The following is a 22,171-nucleotide window of genomic DNA, read 5'->3' on the forward strand; positions in this document are numbered from 1 at the left end:
ATCTTCACATGTCATATAATTTATTTCTCAAGATATTTCTTTCAAACACAAAAATTACTATAAGAATGTGTTACAGTTACTTATATAAAAAAAAGTATTACTTTTTTCCGTAGATATAGTTCATAATTCTTTCTCACGAATATAGATTTTTAAGAGCGTCTCGCAAAATGCATATTCTTTTTTCTTCAAACGTCCATAGAATCTTCACAAAAAATTCTTAACAACAACAAAATAAAAAAATTGAATTCAATAAATATTTGGTTCAATAAATAAATTAAATTTATTTAGTAGAAAAGTAGGCGTTGCTTCCCGCGTTTTCCATGTGCAACAAGGACTCATGCGTGCAAGCTATTTCTTTATCATCTCTCACACCACCGCCAAATTTTGTTTCTTGTATCATCAACGCTTCCAATTCTCTTTAAGCTTCTTCTTTCCTCATCACCCTTGCCCCAATCCTTATCTGAATCGTTACACTAAGTCCCATTTTGTTTTTAATATCTATAAATATAACTTCATTTTTGTTCCTGTCTCTTTCTCTATCAAGTTACCAAATCAAGTTTGTTTAAAAAAGATTACGTTTTCCGATACTGGAATAGTACTTTCTGATTCGGGTTGGATTTATGTCGAGGCTTTTGTGCTAAAGTCGTTTTATTGCTTATTTTGGAGGAATCTACGAGGTGGGTTCGTTTTGAATCGACATTCTAATATTTCTGTTTCTGTCTTGGTTTTATGGATTGTAACTTGATTTTCTTTGATGGGTTCTGACTTATTTCAGGTGGGATTGCTATAAATTTGTGTTTCGAGCATTATTTCGCTAGGAAACTGATTTATTATTGGAAACTTGATTGACCTTCTAACTGTTTGATATGTTTACCTTTTCTGTTGCTCATTTAGCAAATTGTGATCTTCGAATTATTTGTGACTTTACGTCCTAGATTTAGAAAATAGAAGTCGGAAATTGTGTGTCCCTTCTTTTTGTTGCCATGTTTGATATTTTACCCATATGTTTGAATGTGAAACAACGTGCAGAAGTTGGAAATTTAAGGTGTTTTTCTTGAATCCTAGTTGAGTTTTGAAGAAAATATTCTGTGTTCTTGTATAGGTGAAGATATGGTTGGATGTTTCTTTCACTAAAATAAAATTTAATCAGATCATATTAGTAATTTCAAATCTTATTAATGAGTTCCCACCCACCCCCCCTTTTCATGCTTTGCAGACCTGATATTTTACTACTATGGGAAGTCACATAAGCAAGAAAGTTGGTGAAACTTCGGGTGCAAATCCTATCAACAATCTTCAGTATACAGCTGAGTTGAACTCCTATGAGGCTGCCTGCAAGCTGGACGCAGATTTGCAGTCATTTGATACGACCCTCCAAGCTCGTACCAACAATGTCATCTCTTCTCTTGCTGCTGGAGTTGAAGTCCGAGCATTATCCGTCGATTCACTCCGGGAAGTCACTGAATGCCTTTTAGAGATGAACCAAGAAGTGGTGAAGGTGATTCTTGACTGCAAGAAGGACGTTTGGAAGAGCAAAGAATTATTCGAGCTCGTAGAAGAGTACTTTGAAAACAGTCTCATGACTCTGGACTTCTGCTCGGCATTGGAGAAATGCTTGAAACGTGCCCGAGATAGCCAGTTAATGATTCACGTGGCGCTTCAGCGATTCGAAGAAGAAGGATATGGGGTTGAAGGGAAGGAAACTTATGCTAAAATATTGGAGGACTTGAGGGTGTTCCGGGATATAGGTGACCCCTTTACTGAAGAGTTTTTTCGAGACTTCGAGTCTGTGCATAGACAGCAGATGCTTATGCTACAAAGGTTGCAGCTGAAGAAGAACAAGCTGGATAAGAAGATGAAGTCAATTCACTCTTGGAGGAAAGTGTCTGGCATTATATTTGCAGCCACTTTTGCAGCTGTGCTGATTTGCTCGGTGGTGGCTGCAGCCATGGCGGCACCACCAGTTGCGGCCGCCCTAGCAGCTGCAACCTCCATCCCATTAGGCTCGATGGGGAAATGGATTGATTCATTGCTAAAGAATTATGAGAATGTGGTGAAGGGACAGAAGGAGATGATCAATTCAATGAGCGTGGGAACTTATGTGACTATCAAGGATTTGGACAATATACGCGTGCTGATTAGCAAGTTGGAGATCGATATCGAGTCCCTCTTCAAAAATTTCGACTTTGCAATGAATGAAGAGGTAGTGAAAGTTGGTGTAGATGAGATTAAAAAGAAACTGGTTGTTTTCATGAAGAATGTCGATGAACTAGGGGCGCAAGCAGATAATTGTAGCCGCGATATTCGTAAAGCAAGGACCGTGATTCTGCAGAGGATCATCAAACATCCGAATCATTGATACTACTAATTGTGATGATTAAATATGCAGTTCATTGAATAATTAGACGATTAGTGTTGTAAGACCATAAATAATTGGATAGTCTATTCATTCTTTGATTCTTTTTGGTTCTAACCAGATTCTTGCAAGCTACTCAATTGTTATTAATTAAGCATTACTGCTTTAAACTTTAGGATGATTAATTGGTTTCTATGTATTTAAAATGTTGTTATATTGGTGGATTTGTATTACTTATTAAGCTAATTATATGATATGATTATTTGCTAGCAATTTTTTGGTTGACTAGAACAAGCCTTACCTGTTCAACTCCGTGTATGGGGGCATAGGACACGAGGAGATTTTTTTTTTTTGAATTTTAATTATTATTTTAAAATATTATATAAATATAATACAACGTTATAAACTGTAGGGATTTGATCTTCTGCTGTGGCTGAAAACACAGCACCTGATGTTGTGCTCTTTTTACACGAGATGATCAGCTGATCAACTCGTTTCGTCTGATAATTTTTCAAATTTATCTGACACTGTATGAGGTTCATGAGATGAGCAATTGATCATCTCGTATAAAAAGTGCACAATACAGTGTTTTCAACCGATCCAACTCCAAATTTGTAGTGTGGCTCTAATTAATTACACAAAGGATACTAGTCATTGACTATACTGCTTCGTGATGGAAATGGATTTAGATGGAAGAAAAGACTTATATCCATTATAATATAATTAAATAAATTGTCCTAGTTATATATAATTAAATAAATCATAAATTGTCCTAGTTATATTATTAAAGACGTAAATATACATATCGTTTGATCATTCTCTCGTGAAGTAAGAGAATTGAAGATTTATAATCGAGGTCGGACCATGAAAATATGGAATATATATAGTTAAAACAGTTTGATAACTAAAATAACACAAAAACTCATATTAGATAGTCTAATTAGTCAATTTAAGACAAATCTACTATCCGACTAAACCCATGAAAATTTACTTTTCTCTCAATGTTGAACTGAGTTAAGCCGTCTCACAAATATAAATATATGTGATCATCTCCAAAAGATCTACTCCTAAAATAATATATTACCTCCCCGGTCCGCCCTACCTAAAATTAATGTCAAGCTGTGCACAAAGAAATGAAACGGAAAAGTACACTTGGAATTTTCCGTTGTTCTTGTTTGTGAAGTAACGTAGTTCAATGCACAGAATAAATATGGTGACATCTTTTTGCCTGAGAAAAATACCAAATAATCTTAACATAGAAGCAAGGTTTCTTTCACCTAAAGATAAGGAGACTCGGCGTGGATATATAATCGAAATTGCAGATGGTTAATTTCAATTTAGCTGTATATTTTTGAAAAAATATATATATATATATATTTTAACATACAATTTCTTTGACTGACTAATGTGTAAACTACGCTAGTTAGATAAATTATCATTCGCTCGAATCTCTTAAGAAAGTGTTGATAGAGAATCGAACCCGATACAATTAATTATAGTCGGATTTTAATCGAAAGTCTTGCTCGCAGACATTTAGGTGCATGTCGATGACTAATAACCTATATGATAATAACATTTTACATTTGACATGAGTTTGTGACTGAGACTCAATTATATTAAAAAAAAAAAAAATCCCATAAAAATACGCACTTAGATAGCCAGTCGATCCTCATGCAATTAAATTCAGGCAGGGACTCATTAATTCAGTGAGTCAGTGAACGTTACGTCGGAAAATTTAAGTATACACATGATTTTTTTTTTAATTAATTAAGATAATATATAAAAAAATAATTTAATTTTTAGATTTATTTAACACGATCATAATTCACATCCTTGATATAATCGTCTTTGAGAGATTCAAAAACAAAACTAATTTTGTCTTTTTGGGGGGCAAATTAAACAAGAAAAGAAAAAAAAATAGCATAAGGTCTCGTTTGAGAGCATTGATTTTTTGGAAGAATAAAAAAAATAGCCAAGAAAATATATATGCAAACATTATTACATTATAAGTTTTAATTTAATATTTACTAGTATTAAATTTATAATATTTTAATATATATTATCACTTACTTTTATTTAATTTCAAAATAACATACGATCCATGAGTTATTGTTTTTTTAAAAATAAAATAAAATTGATTTATTTGAGTTTCCGTATGCTTGGTTGTTTATTTTTCAAAATCTGATTTATTTCGGTTAGTGGGCTCAATTATCGGAGTTTAAATAATTTCGATTGTATTTGAGAGAATATTTGACTTCGATCTAAGAAATGATTTAATGACAAATCATTTTAGGGTAAGTCTTTTGTGAGATAGGCCAACCCTACCGATATTCACAATAACAAATAATATTGTTAGCATAAAAAGTAATAACTTTTCATGGATAACAAAAATAAGAGACCCGTCTCACAAAATACGATCCGTGAGATCGTCTCACACAAGTTTTTACCATCATTTTGAGAGAATTTTTAATCCATCGTAATAATTATTCAAAGTTTTTAAATTGATGTATAATAGATTTAAATTTATTTGAATTTATGAATTTAGTTCATCCAAAGAAGACAGAGATTTGTTTTACATCACGGCTTTGAAATCATTCGATCTAAACACAACCTCAACAAGGATAAAATGACAAAACTTGTGTGAGACGGTCTTACGGGTCGTATTTTGTGAGACAGATATCTTATTTGGGTCATCCATGAAAAAATATTATTTTTTATGCTAAGAGTATTATTTTTTATTGTGAATATCGACATGGTTGACCCGTCTCATAGATAAGATTCATTTGACCATCTCACAAGAGACTTACTCGGATAAAATTTATTTGAATTGGTGTCAAAAAAGAAAATATTTAATTGGTTTATAGTTATGTGGTTCGCTACTTTCAGACGACCTAATATGATAATAATATCAATTGGGTTATTAGTTACGTCTGCTAAGTATACAAGTCAAAGATTGCCTTCGGTTTCAAGCTTTCTCCAAACACTTTTGACGTTGAAGTTTCAAGAAATGCATGCACATATTATTGGCCCACAAATATACCAACCATATTGAATATGATCATGCTTCTATTGTTATAACTATATCGTTTTTGTTTGTTTGATCCTGATTACATTTTTCATATATATGGTTCCTAGTTTATAGTATGGAAAAATTATAATTTTCATCATTTACGTTGTCAAATTTTAGACTTAAGATAACATGTATCTTTTAATTTTTAACGATTTTAATCATTTTTATGTGAGATTTTTGATGTGACGTTACACAAATGATGTCACGTCAGCTTTACTTCAACGCTATATCATGGAAAAAGATCTAAAAATGCTAAAACAAAAATAACGATACCTCAATAAAGTTAAAGTTCGATCATATTCTTTATAAAAATTACAAAACAAAAATATAAGATTGAAATTGCAAATTTTTCCGTCAAAACTATTCAAAATCATGTACAAATATTTATTTTAATCCAAAAAAATAAAAAAAAATAAAATTGTGTAGTAGTAAATGAAATTTGATATTTAACAATAAAGAGAGACACGCCCAAATGAAAAAGGAGAAAGGAAAAAAAAGAAAGAGAGATGATTAATATCAGACTCCATTCCTATTTAAAGATTTTAATATCTGAAGAAAATAATTAGCAATAGAGTAGAAAAAGAGACTAATCAGAATAACTATCTTGATGCATCAAATATATAAAAGAAAACATAATACGTCCATAATTTATCCAATGCGGTTTACTTCGATGGTATAGTTTATACTTCGTTCAAAAACGATAATAATAAATTGAAACTTGATAAAAATGGATTTTAAATATAAATTAGCAAAATACAGCCTCATCTTTGTATCTTCGTTGACTCCAGTTTTATTATAATGGTTGGTGTAGATAAAAATAATTATTTAATAAAATATATTTGCTTTTATTATTTCATACTAATAATGGCCAAACTGAAAGGCATCTCCAGTTCTCAATCGGTGCTATTTTTCTTTGTCAAACAGAGGGGAAAAAAGGAATTTATATTTAAATTATGAATATTTTTTTATTAAGATATAACTTTACTATTTTATATATATTAAAAGATACTCAATGTTGTTATTTACGTAGGCCACACATGCATGGCCAACGAAGAAATTTTGAAGATCCTCAACCGGCCACTACACCTAATCATTTGATAAAGAAACAAATTTCCACAACAGAAAGATCTTCCACGAGACAAAACCTGAATTGTTCGAAAGTAGTTGGTGACAAATAGTTAAATACATAAGCATACATGAAACAAAGCTAATAAAAAAGGCCACGGAATATGAAGCCATCTACTTTAGAAGTGGAAAATGGAAATGAAGTTCAGATTTCCAATGTTGAGGTCAGGAAAATGGGATCTAGAACCTGTGATGAATCGAAGAAGCTGTGGAAGATTGCCGCGCCGGCGATTCTTACAGCCGTAGCACAATTTTCTATTGGATTTGTGACTGTTGCATTTGTCGGCCATCTTGGAGAGGTGGAACTTGCTGCTGTTTCAGTCGTGCAGAATGTGCTTGAGGGTTTTGTGTTCGGCGTAATGGTGAGTCTTGTGTGGATCAAAAAAATTACTTTTTGTGGTAATAATCTGACATTATGTGATTGATCACAAAGCCACAAAGGGCTTTGTATATCAGATCTTGAATCTTATGCGTTTTATTATCTCAAATTTTTTTCAAGGGATCCATGATTTCAGTAGAGTGGGGTGATTCTTCATTGTGGAACTAACTTCAAAGTTAACAAGAAACGCGTTTTTTATTTTTGAATTTGTTAATTTTCTCATATTAGCTAGGAATGGGAAGTGCCCTGGAAACACTCTGTGGCCAAGCAGTTGGTGCTGGACAATATGAAATGCTTGGAATCTATCTCCAAAGATCATGTGTCATAACTCTTGTCACAGCCTTATTCCTCTCTCCCCTGTATATTTTTACGTCACCGATACTAAAACTTCTTCGACAAAGTAAAAGTATCTCAAATCTTGCTGGAAAGTATGCTCTTTGGGTGATCCCTCAGTTATTCGCTTATGCATTGAATTTCCCACTTCAAAAATTCCTCCAAGCACAGAGTAAAGTATGGGTTATGGCCGTAATTTCGTTGCTCGTTTTGGGTTTCCATGTCTTCTTGAACTGGCTAGTTGTCATAAAACTTGGGAAAGGCTTGCTTGGTGCTGCTGTGGTGGAGAATATATCATGGTGCCTTGTGGTCTTAGCTCAAATGGTTTATGTGGTATCCGGATTCTTCCCTGAATCATGGACTGGATTATCTTTCAAGGCATTCAAGTCCCTTTCTAGATTTGTGAAGTTGTCTCTTGCATCAGCTATCATGCTCTGGTAAGTATTGTTGGATTTTAAATGTAGATGTATAAGATCTGTATCTTTCGTTTTAGGTGATTGCTAATGAATTCTTTTCGATTTTCGAAGTTTGGAGCTATGGTATTATACTGTGGTGATACTAATGGTTGGCTGGTTAAAGAATCCAGAAATTGCAGTTGATGCCATTTCTATTTGGTTAGTTCTTCAATCCTGTCACAGTTTCAACACCTTAATACATAAAGATGAACGCTGCTGTCGATGAAAGGGACAATCATGTCCCTCAACAAATTTATTTGGATTTATTCATGTAATTTTAGAGAAGCTACAAATTTATTTTGTCCCTCAACCTTAATCATGGCTGTGCTTCGAATTGCGTGTTCGGCCTTGTTTAAATGCGTTGAGTTTTGTTATAAAATGGAATACAGAGTACCCCATTTGGGATATTATTGATTCATTTATTCATTAATCTTGTCCATGACAGTATGAATCTGGAACTTTGGACATTAATGATAGCTCTGGGTTTCAATGCTGCAATCAGGTTAGTATTCTTGGTTTATCCCCTATTGAGAAGAAAATAATCGAGTACTTTACACCAACAAAACAAAGTACTTTTCAATTAGAATTAGAATGAATAGTTGAATTATTTCCGAATTGCGACCACTTATTGCTACGTTCGTTGATGTCCAGTGTTCGTGTTTCAAACGAACTTGGAGCTAATTGTCCCAAAGCAGCGAAATTCTCTGTCGCAGTAGCTGTAGTTTCATCAACACTGTTTGGAGTTGTATTCACAGTCTCCATTCTTGCAACCAAGAATGTGTTTCCCAGGATGTTTTCTGATAAAACAGAAGTCATAAAGGAGACATCCAAGTTGGGTTATTTCTTGGCTGCAACCATTCTCCTCAACAGCATTCAGCCTGTACTCCATGGTGGGTAGTACAATATTCTACATATATATCTCATATCAAATCATAAAGAGAGACGTGACTAACCTTATAAGATTGAATAATTTAGCCTTCTCGCAACTTAGGTAAATTATTTTCGTAAACTAAAAGCACACGTAAAGTAGTTGCTAGCAGAATCTATTCTCGTGAAGTCACTTAGTTTTGATCTGACTGAAGATTTTCTCCTCAACCGTGCAGGAGTGGCAGTAGGTGCAGGGTGGCAAGCATCTGTCGCACTAGTAAATATTGGGTGCTATTATGTATTTGGGCTTCCTCTCGGGGCGTTGCTCGGTTACAAGTTCGATCTTGGTGTGAAAGGGATCTGGTTAGGGATGTTATCTGGCTGCTTGCTTCAAACCGTGGTGTTGGTTTTGCTCGTGGCTCGTGCTAATTGGAATAAAGAGGTATGCACTCTGCACAATGTAGTTGTTTTCTTGTTCTGATTCTAGTTTTTGAGCGAACGAAGCCAAGTAGTGATCATTAATGACTAGTTTTCAAATCGTTTAAGCAATGTCTGAAACTTTCCAATGAAATTATCTTTCATTCCCGGCCAAAAATTGGCCTGAAACCTGATCCGACCTGTCCATTTACTCCCTGATAATAGTCTTATATATGACCGACCTGGATTTTACACTTGCAAAGATGGAGCCAGACGACTCTGTATAAAAATGTTTCGGGTTGGACTGTCCCCACCCCTGCACCCATCACCCTAACACGTTCATGTAACAAGTTGGGTAAGGGGCCGTGGCCTCGTCGTCCTCCTACGGCTCATGGCTCAATATATGTACATCGGGAGTGTTAACTATCGTATATTTTTATACAAGATGTTTAGGTGGATATTTTGCATAAGAACAAATAATCTGAGACTCATTTGTACTTTTTTGTTTTCGATTTAGATGTTAATATGAACGTTTTATATAAAATACACGGTGTTGCATAGACCAAATCACATATATCGCTCTTGAAAAATATTTTTAGATGACTTTTAATGCAATGATTTTGTTATATATTATTTTTTCTTTGGAATGCAGGCTTCCGTGGCTGAGGAGAGAGTTCGCATCTATGCCGATTCATCGCTGCCTCAAATAGAGAGAACAGAAAATAGTACGATAGTGAAAAATTGAAGGAACTTGCTTCCCATGATAGGAAAATAGTATATTAAAATTAAAATATACACACGTTGATTATTTGTTTTACTCATTCTCTATGTATTTGTACGAAATTCTCTTGCAATTGTAATTCCTCACATTTACTAGATCTTTCAGAGCATGTACTAGATCATCGATGAAGTTAGTAAAGTGAAGTTACAAAAATTAAAAAAAAAAATACTATTACACAAAATTAAAACATATAAATAATTAAAAGGTGAAGTAATTCAACTTGCATCTCTATGTAAACTCCAAATATGTTCGATCAAGTGTGTTTAAAGCCTATGATGTAATACTCGGTTCCGAATGCTGACATGTTGCTCCAGAAAGACACTAAACTCTATGGTAAGATTTCTTGAATGGACAACATCTGGGGGCACATATCCATCATCTTGAGCTGAGAAATCACGAGCTCCCAGCATGTCATCCATTTCGTTCTCAACAATTATATTATGGAGATTGATGCAAGTTTTCGTTATACAATCAAATCAATTGGATCTCACATGCATAAAACCTCTCATTATATGCCAACGTGCTTGGAGTACATCAAATGCTCGTTCAACGTCTTTTCGCATCCTTCTTGATATCATGAAAAAATCCTATGTTTTTGTGAGAAGGGCTGAGGTATGGTTTTCATAAAGGCAGTCCAAAATGGATAAATACCATTGTTTAGGTAGGAACCCATGTTGTACCCATTCTCGTTCACATGAAACTGCAGTGGAGGTGCTTCATCCTTTGCAACGTTTATGAACAAATTGGACCTCTCCACATGTTGATGTCGTTGTTGAATCTTGGTACGCCAAAATATGCGTGTCAAACCCATAAATATCTCGATGCAACCGTCTTTAATATGATTGAAGGTTTTTTTGTGCGTGTCCACTTTGATAATGTTAAGCCCAAGCTGCTGGACAATTTTTCCAAACTCAGTGCATGCAATCGATGCTTCCAGGCTGTCACGCCCCGAGCCCGGACCCGCGGCTGCGTGACTGTACAATGGGCCCTTATAGCAACTACTTCGTATCCGTCCTCGCTTTACGAAAATGATTAACTCAAGTTGCTATAGAAGTCCATTGTAGCCCTTTATAAACTCATTTTAAATCTTGATTTTTTTCGATGTGGGACAAGGGTATCACAATCACCCCTCCTTCAGAACGCGACGTCCCCGTCGCGGCCTGACCACTCGATCCACCAGCACCGAGAATCTAGAGGTGGCTCCTACAGGTTCAAGAGGTGGCTCCCATCATGTAGCACTTTGCCCCGCAGGTTCAAGAGGTGGCTCTCATGCACGTAGCACTTTGCCCGGCATAGCACTTATTTCTCGGTGTTCCATGCCGGTGACCGGCTCTGATACCACTCTGTCACGCCCCGAGCCCGGACCCGCGGCTGCGTGACTGCACAATGGGCCCCTATAGCTACTACTTCGTATTCGTCCTCGCTTTACGAAAATGATTAACCCAAGTTGCTATAGAAGTCCATTGTAGCCCTTTATAAACTCATTTTAAATCTTGATTTTTTTCGATGTGGGACAAGGGTATCACACAGACATCCCGAGAAATCCTCTTGCAACATTTAGCAGTTATTTGAGCAACATCCGTAGGTGTTAGTTGCCTCAAATATTGCTCAGAAAATATACTACCTTGCAAAATGTTTTGAAACATTCATGACTGTTTCCAGATGACAGTCTACTAAAGCATGATTCTTAGCTAACCAATCCATTCCAAGAATTACATCGAATTCCGCCATGTTTATTTGTGTCACGCCCCGAGACGGGGGTTGGTTGACATCGGCGTTGCTCTCAAATATTACATTCGAAAACAACAAGCCTCAGAAGTACAGAATCTCATAAACCAGTCTTTTATTCATAATACGAAATAAATCAATTGTCTGTTACAACTCGAATACTGATGTTTTACAGCGGAAATGTAAAACCAAATATTACAGTATCTTAACAGATGCAGCGGAATAAAAATAAACATAAACTGAGAACAACAGTCTTTTTCATCAGCCCCAGAACTGGATCTGTTCCTCTTCTTCTAACATTTCTTCAGTACTCTTATCTGAGATGGGTTTGGTGGGTGAGTGATATGATTGTCACTCAGTAAGCAGGGACGGGAATAACTCCCAGTTTTCGAAATCGTTTTCAACAGAAACGGTAATACAATAATATACAGAAAACTCGTATTTTCATAACAGAAATCAGAATTCAGAATTTACATGTTTCAGAACAGAAATCAGAATTATTAAGCACTGAGCACGTTAGTGAATTTCATGGCTAAACTGATATCAGTCCCCTATATGTTCCCTCCTCTAAGGGGTGAGGCCAGAATCAGAATCAGAATTCAGAAATGTTCAGAATATATATTCCTACCATTAGTTCACTAGGGAGTTTCAGTGCTTCAAAATCAGAGATCAAACATACAGAAACTGAACTTTAAAACAGAATTATCAAACAGATTTCAAGATATTTACATATAAGCCCACTTACCGTAAATTGCTAGAGTTTCGGTTGAAGTCTACTGAAATCTGCTTGCCTCGCTACTGGATTTTACAGCTTCGAAAATGCACTCTCTTAGCTCTAATTTCAGGTGATACTCTCAAGATTTGTGTAACCCAATTCAGAGGTTTGAGAGTGTTATTTATAGGCCGAAATCTGACTGTTAGGCCCCTTATTAATGGTCACGATCTGCATTTAACAGCCTTGATTCCATTTTAATGCTTCAGTTACAAGTCTAAGCTGAATCAGTAACTGTCTGCTGCTTCTTCGCTCTTCTGCTGCTGCTGCTTCTGTCTGCTGGAAAATACATGTCTGCTGGAAAATGTCCACTTCTGAAATATTATCTTGATGCTGGAATTGCTAGCTTCTGCTGGAATTTTCATTTGCTACTGAAATTGCTAGCTGCTGAAAAGTCGAGTTCTCACATCCCTCCCTCCTTATGAGAAGTTTCGTCCTCGAAACTTGGCTAAACATGATTTTCAAAGAGGTAAGGATATTGTGTTCGCATATTTTCTTCCAACTCCCAAGTGGCTTCTCTTTCGGTGTGGTTGGACCATTGTACTTTGACATATGGAATAGTTCGTCGTCTCAGTACTTGGTCTTTGAAATCCACAATTCGAATCGGAATTTCTTCATACTTCAATTCTTCATTTAGATTGCTCTCAACCAAAAGTGGTCCAGCTTCCAGAATATGAATAGGATCGGAAATATATCTCCTCAGCTGCGATACATGGAATACATTGTGAATTCTTGACATGTCGGGTGGAAGTGCTAATCTATAAGCAAGTGTTCCCACTTTCTCAAGAATTTCAAATGGTCCGACGTATCTGGGATTTAGTTTCCCAGCCTTGTTGAATCGGATTACACCCTTCATGGGTGACACTTTCACATATGCCTTCTCTCCAACTTCAAATTCCACGGGCCTTCTTTTCATGTCCGCCCAGCTTTTCTGTCGATCTTGTGCAGATTTTAGTCTCTCCTTGATCACAGCAACTTTATCCACTGTTTCTTGGATTAGTTCGGGTCCGACGATGGATTTTTCCCCTACTTCATCCCAATACAGTGGTGATCGACATTTTCGTCCATACAAAGCTTCGTATGGTGCCATTCCAATGCTGCTGTGGTAACTATTGTTGTATGCGAACTCAATTAAGGGCAGATGTTCGTTCCAATTACCACTGAAGTCCAAGGCACATGCTCTCAGCATATCTTCTAGAGTTTGAATTGTCCGCTCTGTTTGGCCATCGGTCTGAGGATGATAGGCCGTGCTAAGAGTAATTTTGGTCCCCATAGCTTGTTGAAAGCTCTTCCAAAAGCGGGATGTAAACCTCGGATCTCTGTCTGACAGTATGCTAGCTGGAACTCCATGCAATCGTACGATCTCATTCATGTACAATGTGGCTAGCTTGTCCAAACTATAATTCATGCGGACAGGTAAGAAATGTGCAGATTTTGTGAGTCTATCCACGATTACCCATATTCCGTCATGACTTTGTCTCGGCTTTGGTAAACCAACTACAAAATCCATGGAAATATGTTCCCATTTCCATTCCGGGATTTCTAATGGTTGAAGAAGTCCACGAGGTCTTTGGTGCTCTGCCTTGACTTGCTGTCACACGTGACACTTGGAAACAAATAGTGCCACGTCTTTCTTCATTCCACTCCACCAAAAATTTTTCTTCAAATCTTTGTACATCTTGGTACTGCCCGGATGGACTGAAAATTTCGACTTATGTGCCTCAGACATTACTTCTTGTCGAAGATTATCGATGTCTGGTACGCACAATCGTCCTTTCATCCACAAGGTTCCTTTGTTATCCGTCTCGAAATCTGGTGATTTCCCTTCTTTAACTTGCTCTTTTAGTTTCACCAAAGCGGGATCTCTATCTTGACTCATCTTGATTGTCTCTCGAAGACATGGTTGTGCTGAAAGTGATGTCAGGATCACCTTACTCATATTCTTTCGACTTAAAGCATCTGCTACTTTGTTGGCTTTGCCTGGATGGTAGCTTATTGTCAAGTCGTAATCCTTCATGAGTTCGATCCATCGTCTTTGTCTCATATTTAATTCTTTTTGTGTGAACAAATATTTGAGACTTTGGTGATCGGTGAAAATCTCACACTTGGCCCCATAAAGATACTGTCTCCAAATCTTTAGTGCGAACACCACTGCAGCTAATTCAAGGTCATGTGTTGGGTAATTCTGTTCATACGGCATCAATTGTCTTGACGCGTATGCAATCACCCTTCCCTCTTGCATGAGCACACATCCCAAACCTTCTTTGGATGCATCAATGTAGACGGTGTAGTCCTTTCCTTCCATAGGTAATACTAGCACTGTTGTGGATGTCAGCTTCTTCTTCAAAGTCTCGAAGCTTTGCTCACATTTTTCACTTCATTGAAACTTAGAGTTCTTCTGTGTGAGCTTGGTGAGAGGTATGACTATTGAGGAAAATCCTTCAACAAATTTTCGGTAATAGCCTGCTAGTCCCAAGAAGCTTCGTACCTCTGTCACATTCTTTGGTCTAGGCCAATCCGAAATTGCCTCCACTTTCTTAGGGTCCACAGATACTCCTGCTGCTGATATTATGTGTCCCAAGAATGCGACGCTCTCTAGCCAGAATTCGCATTTCTTGAACTTGGCGTATAGTTCCTTTTCTCTCAGCTTCTGGAGGGTGAGACGAAGATGTTCTTTGTGGTCTTCTTCACTTGACGAATATACTAGAATATCGTCGATGAATACCACAACAAACTTGTCTAGAAATGGTTTAAACACTCTGTTCATGAGATCCATGAATACTGCCGGAGCGTTTGTTAATCCGAACGGCATCACTGTGAACTCATAGTGTCCATACCTTGTTCTGAAGGCTGTCTTCGGAATGTCGTCTGTCTTGACCTTGAGTTGGTGATAGCCTGACCTTAAGTCGAGCTTGGAAAAGACTGAAGCTCCTTTGAGTTGGTCAAACAAGTCATCTATCCGTGGAAGCGGATACTTGTTTTTGATCGTGATCTTGTTCAGCTCTCTGTAATCGATACACATCCTCATGCTTCCGTCCTTCTTCTTTACAAATAGGACAGGAGCTCCCCACGGAGATGCGCTTGGTCGGATTTGCTTTTTGTCCAACAACTCTTGAAGTTGTTCTTTGAGTTCTTTCAACTCTGCTGGAGCCATTCGGTATGGTGCTTTGGAGATTGGTGCAGCATTGGGCACTAAATTAATCTCAAATTTCACTTCGCGATCAGGAAGTTCGCCCGGGAGTTCTTCAGGAAAGACATCCGGGAATTCTTGCACTACCGGAATCTCTTCTAGCGTAAGTGCGGTTTCTTTCTTTACCTCGCTTAACATAGCTAGGTAAACTTCTTCTCCACTTTTCATGGCTTTCCAAGTTTGAGAAGCAGAAAGAAGAGTCTTTCGTTCTTTGGTCTTGCCACGAAATAATAGTTTCTCTTGGTGTGGAGCTTGGATAGTTACCGTCTTTCCATGACAGTCTACTAAGGCATGATTCTTGGCTAACCAATCCATTCCCAGAATTACGTCGAATTCCACCATGTTTAGTTGAATCAGGTTTGCCTTGAAATTCTGATCTTCTATGAGAACACTAATATCCCGATATACAGTGCGTGTTTCTAAAATTCGATTAGCAGGAGTTGCTACTCTATATGGTTCTTCTAAGTTATCAGGCTTAGCTCCTAGCTTCTTGGCAAGTCTCTTAGACATGAATGAATGCGTAGCACCACAATCAAATAACACATAAGCAGGTATATTATTGATCAGAATGGTACCGGCTACGACATCATTTGAGTTGTCCGCCTCTTCTTGAGTGATAGCATAGACTCGAGCATTGGGTTTGTTCTCCTTAGGCTTGTTTGGAGTTGTTCCACCTGCTGGACCATTCCTTGGATCTGGAAGAGGACATTGAGCTATGCGATGGTCCATCTTTCCACAATGGAAACAAGCTCCAGAATTCCTACGACATTCACCTGTGTGTGTGAATCCGCAAGTTTGGCACTTGACTCCTTCTTTGTTTGATTGAGAAGAACTGGTTCCTTTGGATGGAGTACTGGTAAATTGGTTGCTCGAAAACCTAGGCCTCTTGAATTGCTGGCCCGATTGGTACTGGCTTGGCTGAGGACGTTTGAGTTTGTTCTCGCCTTCACGCCTCTTGATGTCATTCTCAGCCCTGATGGTGGCTCCCATCAATTCATCAAAACTACTGGGCTCGATAACGGCAAGGGTAGATTGAATACGACTGTTCAATCCCTTCTTGAAGCGATGCATCTTCAAGGCTTCGTCTCCCATGATGGTTGGGGAGTAAGTTCCCAACGAGTGGAACTTGGACGAATACTCCACCACTGTCATGTTTGGTTCTTGAACCAAGCTTTCAAATTCTGACAGCTTCTGCACTCGAACTGCTGTTGGGAAGTACTGCCTCAGGAATGCCTCTCGGAACCTTTGCCAAGTGATAGGTCCCGCCTCTATCATAGCTGGTGAGACTCCTTCCCACCATTTGGCAGCTTTATCCACAAGAAAAGGTGTAATCACCTCTACTCTGATCCTTTGGGGAACCTCAAGTAGTCGTAGATGATTTTCCACCTCTTTCATCCAATTCTGTCCCACCTCTGGATCGGTGCTTCCATCAAAGTTTGGAACTCTTGCTCTTCGGAGAGCCTCATAGTGCTGCTTCGTTCCATTCTGAGCTGGAGGTGGTGGTGGTGGCTGGTTAGCATTAGGGTTCACTAACCCTTGTAACGTGGTTGCCACAATCGTGGCTATCGCCATTAAATCCACTTGGCTGAGGCCAACTGCTGGTGGCTGTTGTTGTTGTTGTTGTTGTTGTTCATTCTCATCGTTGCGGTTGTTGTTACGGTTGTTGTAACGAGGGTTGCGGTTGTTTCTAACTGGGCGTCCGTCCATTTCCTACAATTAAGAAAGTTCTAAGGTTGATAACAGAATAGAGACTAAACAAAAGAATCACAATGATTGAGTAATTGCTCCAAAAATTAAATATGAACCAATGGATAGAAATAATCTTTTATTGATTCCTCAGGAAAGTGCAATTACAAATGAACTTTGAAAATGAAGTAGAAATGTAAATGGAACAAGTGTCACAAGACTACTAATAATGTTCTAATCTATCACTTCTCCCAAATCTAAATCCATATGATCCTCTTCAACTTCCTCTTCTTCGGGATCCTCCTCGGGTTCATCTTCATGGTTGGCTATTACTGCTTCGAGATGTTCAATATGCCCATGCAGAACCGCATTCTGGTCGCTAAGAACTTCAACAGTATCTTGCAACTCTTGAATCTGAGCATTAGTCTGCGCACTATACTGATTATGCTGGTGCACGAGTTGGTGATTCTGATCCTTGAGTATTTGGATCTTCTTGAGTAGCGTATCACGTAACTCGATGAATTCTACCACAGTCTCTTGGGATATCTCAAACTCCTCTTGAGTCTTCCTATTCCTCTCTTCTGTTTCATGCAGATAGTGAGCATAACGTTGAACATCACTCTCTAAGTGTTCCGTTCGACGCTCTAACTCGTCCTTGTCCAGCTTTAGGCAGTAGTTATGCCCCTCTAGTTTCTCTAGCTTCCTCTCTAAGTTCTTAACGTAGCTACTTTGGTCAGCCATACCCTACATCCAAAACATACGGGTAAAGGTTCAGAATTGATGTCAAGAATATGGATTAAGTTATAGACAAGTACTGGAATGAATAGAGTCAGTAAGCCTATAACATTCAATAGCATAAAAATAGCTCAAAAATTTTCGGTCTCTGAATGGCGTGAAAAATTTACTAAAAATCGTTCACATCAAGGATATGAATGGTACCAAGTTTGGTGCAAAAATACTAAGCCATTTGGAAATGAAAATTCCTCAAAGTTTCGAAAAGTTGGAAAATTTTACGGAAATGATGATATCACTATCTAAACGATGGATTTCGGGGTTCGTCGGTGGTGCTAGAACGATGAATGGTTCTAGGTTAGGTTCTCCTCGTCGAGAGCTTTCCAACGCCTACTTTTAATGGTAAAAATTCCTCCTGGATCTAAAGTTATGGCCGTTTGAAGTTTGCGCGAAAAACACCTCAACTTCAATGCCATTTTGCGAGGTCTACTGCATTTGCTTGCTGGAATACACTGTCTACTACAATTCTGATGCTACTGCAATTAATCTGCTGCTTTTCCAGCATTGTCTGCTGCATTCCGAGTCCACTGACTCAGTCTTCTGCATTCAGACCTACTGGTTTCCTTCTACTGGTTCTGGTTTCAGGCTACTGGTCGTTTCCTACTGTTTTTCGTCTACTGGTTGTGGCCTACTAATTTTTTTTTTTTTTAAAAAAAAAAACTCGTTTCAGTATTCTATTACAGTAGCTTATTTTCAGTAGTCTATTTCAGTAACCTTCTGAACTTATTCTCAGAAGTCTATAAGAACTTATTATTTCTAGTTCCTCCTCCCCAGATTATGAAACCCGGTTCTGCTCTGATACCACTTCAATGTCACGCCCCGATACGGGGGTTGGTTGACACCGGCGTTGCTCTCAAATATTACATTCGAAAACAACAAGCCTCAGAAGTACAGAATCTCATAAACCAGTCTTTTATTCATAATACGAAATAAATCAATTGTCTGTTACAACTCGAATACTGATGTTTTACAGCGGAAATGTAAAACCAAATATTACAGTATCTTAACAGATGCAGCGGAATAAAAATAAACATAAACTGAGAACAACAGTCTTCTTCACCAGCCCCAGAACTGGATCTGTTCCTCTTCTTCTAACATTTCTTCAGTACTCTTATCTGAGATGGGTTTGGTGGGTGAGTGATATGATTGTCACTCAGTAAGCAGGGGCGGGAATAACTCCCAGTTTTCGAAATCGTTTTCAACAGAAACGGTAATACAATAATATACAGAAAACTCGTATTTTCATAACAGAAATCAGAATTCAGAATTTACATGTTTCAGAACAGAAATCAGAATTATTAAGCACTGAGCACGTTAGTGAATTTCATGGCTAAACTGATATCAGTCCCCTATATGTTCCCTCCTCTAAGGGGTGAGGCCAGAATCAGAATCAGAATTCAGAAATGTTCAGAATATATATTCCTACCATTAGTGTTGTGGGGACCCGGACGCTAATCATCTTCTTAATCGTCGTTGGGATTTAATTATCAGTTCTGATAAACAGGGTCTAAAAATTTTTCCTTTTTAAAATGTAAATGCGGAAGGTAATGGAATCTAAATAATATACATCTCAGTATAAAATACATTTCAGTATAAAAGTACAATACTGTACAATCTAAGTCTAAGGTTCAGTTACTAAGTTCAAGTAATAAACCAAATCTACAGTAAGTCCGGAATCACCACGCTAACTCTTCTTCTCTCCTCATCCTCTTGACCCCGATCCAGCCCCACCTGTTGTCATGCACACATACAAAACAAGCCAACAGCAGAATAACTCCGGTGAGAATAAATCCCAGTATAAAACATGGTAAGCATGTATATAAACAATCTAAATCATAAAACATGCTATCATGAACCTATTCAAAGTAATAGATTTCATAATCTATGAAATCAAATCACAATAAGCATGCAACTCCTTTCAGATAGACATGCAATTTAAATCAAATCATATAAACATGCTATCATACTGAAAGCAATAAATATGGGTTTCATATTCTATGAAACCACATCTCTAAACACATGCAGTTCTAGTCAAATCATGTCTAGACTCGACTCAACTATAACTCTAGGGATCCCGGGGTGAATAAGACGTCAATGGCTGTCACCTACTCTCCCAATCGGGGTGACTGTACGTCTTATTCCTAGACTTCGGTCTGAGCTGTATCGACGGCTGACAAAGGAGTCATAGCTGCTCCTAAGCTGAGATACACCGAACATCTAGATAATTGACAATGACTGTCAAAGACTTTCCTATCTTAGATGCAATGAATATCAATCTGTAAACAAAGCACAATCATATTCATATCTGAATATGGCAGTAATCTCATACACTTGAATACAATTCTAAAATCAAAGCATAAACATCTCAAAGTATAAATAACAGTCTAGTATGTGATTTTATTGGGAAACTCAAAATGCGATCTCATTTGAGTTGTGGCTTCCCGAATATCACATGAATTATACCTTTGTCTTCCTGGTCTGACGAAGACGAAGTCTCGAATCTGTCCATATCAAATCTGAAATGACAATATCAAATACACTGAATCAATGTATAACTCAATTCACAAGCTGTTCTGATCAATACTCAACTCAGTATATAATCTGATCAATATCTGAACAATATATAATCTAATTCATATCACTGATATCACGATATAATCGAAATCATAACTGAATCTGATCAATCTGAATCAGCTGACGTTTCGACGGAAATAGCAATACAGTCTTATAACTCTGTCAATCTCAATATCACAGATATAATACTGGAACTCATAATCTGTGTCAACATAATTCATACTCTGAATATTAACACAATTCTGATATAGAATCTCAGTCAATATCTTTTAAAAATCATAACAATTACAGAAACAGTCTGTTCTTTAATCTGACTTCAAATATACAATGTCTACGGTAGCAGAAACGCCATATCTGAATCATATTCAATTCTGACAATATCATAAATTCAAATCTTGTCTAAACGTAACAAAACTTACGTCCAGTTGTAGCCTGCATTGATAGGAACACAGTACTGTAGTCGGATTTAAAATCAGACGGACGGATTGCACAAAATCACAATAATAGTCTTCGAAGGAACTTGAAGCTTTCTCCCTAAGCTTTCCTCGTTTCCCTCGGCTGAAATCTGAAGAATTTCATGCTTAAACATATATATATACACATTCCCGCATGTAAGGCAAGTGGCTTATTCTTTTTACTGCACGTCTCTCGCTAGGGCGGTCAAAACCTACCGCTAGGGCGAGGCAGTTTCGGTCGAGATCCTCGGCTGAACATCTCCTGGCGCTCGGGCGGTCAAAAGTTTCCGCCCGGGCGAGCAATTCTCGGCCCTCGGCAATTAAACAATCGCGCTCGGGCGGTGCTTTTCTACCGCTCGGGCGCGAGATGTTCGGTCTAACATCTTGAGATGTTCGGTTCAACGTCTTGGTTTAAAATAAACCACGCCCGGCTTCGTCATTTGAGTTCCTATAACCTCAATTATGTCAATTAATCAACATCTGATTACAGTAATTAAATCTCGGACATTACAATTAGTTCACTAGGGAGTTTCAGTGCTTCAAAATCAGAGATCAAACATACAGAAACTGAACTTTAAAACAGAATTATCAAACAGATTTCAAGATATTTACATATAAGCTCACTTACCGTAAATTGCTAGAGTTTCGGTTGAAGTCTACTGAAATCTGCTTGCCTCGCTACTGGATTTTACAGCTTCGAAAATGCACTCTCTTAGCTCTAATTTCAGGTGATACTCTCAAGATTTGTGTAACCCAATTCAGAGGTTTGAGAGTGTTATTTATAGGCCGAAATCTGACTGTTAGGCCCCCTATTAATGGTCATGATCTGCATTTAACAGCCTTGATTCCATTTTAATGCTTCAGTTACAAGTCTAAGCTGAATCAGTAACTGTCTGCTGCTTCTTCGCTCTTCTGCTGCTGCTGCTTCTGTCTGCTGGAAAATACATGTCTGCTGGAAAATGTCCACTTCTGAAATATTATCTTGATGCTGGAATTGCTAGCTTCTGCTGGAATTTTCATTTGCTACTGAAATTGCTAGCTGCTGAAAAGTCGAGTTCTCACAATTTGGATTAGGTTTGCCATGAAATTCCGATTTTCTATGAGAACACTAATATCCCAATATAGAGTGCGAGTTTCTAAAATCCGATTCGCAGGAGTTGCTATTCAATATGGTTCTTCTATATTATCAGG

At 37.6% G+C, this 22,171-nt stretch overlaps 2 protein-coding genes across 3 annotated transcripts; both read left to right on the forward strand.

Annotated features, from left to right (window-relative positions):
* Nucleotides 1-351: 351 nt before the first annotated feature.
* LOC140815183 (UPF0496 protein At4g34320-like) lies at nucleotides 352-2,597 on the forward strand. Its single transcript, XM_073174303.1, has 2 exons — nucleotides 352-677; nucleotides 1,217-2,597. Exon 2 carries the CDS (start codon nucleotides 1,235-1,237, stop codon nucleotides 2,357-2,359), a length of 1,125 nt encoding a protein of 374 aa, XP_073030404.1. The 5' UTR covers nucleotides 352-677; nucleotides 1,217-1,234; the 3' UTR covers nucleotides 2,360-2,597.
* Nucleotides 2,598-6,525: 3,928 nt separating this feature from the next.
* LOC140814123 (protein DETOXIFICATION 29-like) lies at nucleotides 6,526-9,921 on the forward strand. Of its 2 annotated transcripts, none has more exons than XM_073173000.1 (7): nucleotides 6,526-6,913; nucleotides 7,159-7,700; nucleotides 7,791-7,877; nucleotides 8,164-8,220; nucleotides 8,370-8,608; nucleotides 8,822-9,027; nucleotides 9,655-9,921. In XM_073173000.1, exons 1-7 carry the CDS (start codon nucleotides 6,656-6,658, stop codon nucleotides 9,745-9,747), a joined length of 1,482 nt encoding a protein of 493 aa, XP_073029101.1. In that variant the 5' UTR covers nucleotides 6,526-6,655; the 3' UTR covers nucleotides 9,748-9,921. The 2 variants fall into 2 exon arrangements, with proteins under 2 accessions (XP_073029101.1, XP_073029102.1); XM_073173001.1 differs by having other exon boundaries at nucleotides 6,780-6,913; nucleotides 7,163-7,700.
* Nucleotides 9,922-22,171: the final 12,250 nt, after the last annotated feature.

Source organism: Primulina eburnea, chromosome 15 (assembly GCF_022965805.1).
Source record: "Primulina eburnea isolate SZY01 chromosome 15, ASM2296580v1, whole genome shotgun sequence".
In the NCBI taxonomy this organism is placed as follows: domain Eukaryota; kingdom Viridiplantae; phylum Streptophyta; class Magnoliopsida; order Lamiales; family Gesneriaceae; genus Primulina; species Primulina eburnea.

Coding starts and splice junctions, on each gene's coding strand:
- LOC140815183 (XM_073174303.1), top strand. CDS start 1,235: ATGGGAAGTCACATAAGCAAGAAAGTTGGTGAAACTTCGGGTGCAAAT.
- LOC140814123 (XM_073173000.1), top strand. CDS start 6,656: ATGAAGCCATCTACTTTAGAAGTGGAAAATGGAAATGAAGTTCAGATT. Junction 6,914..7,158: donor GTTTTGTGTTCGGCGTAATG/GTGAGTCTTGTG, acceptor TTCTCATATTAG/CTAGGAATGGGAAGTGCCCT. Junction 9,028..9,654: donor GTGCTAATTGGAATAAAGAG/GTATGCACTCTG, acceptor TTTGGAATGCAG/GCTTCCGTGGCTGAGGAGAG.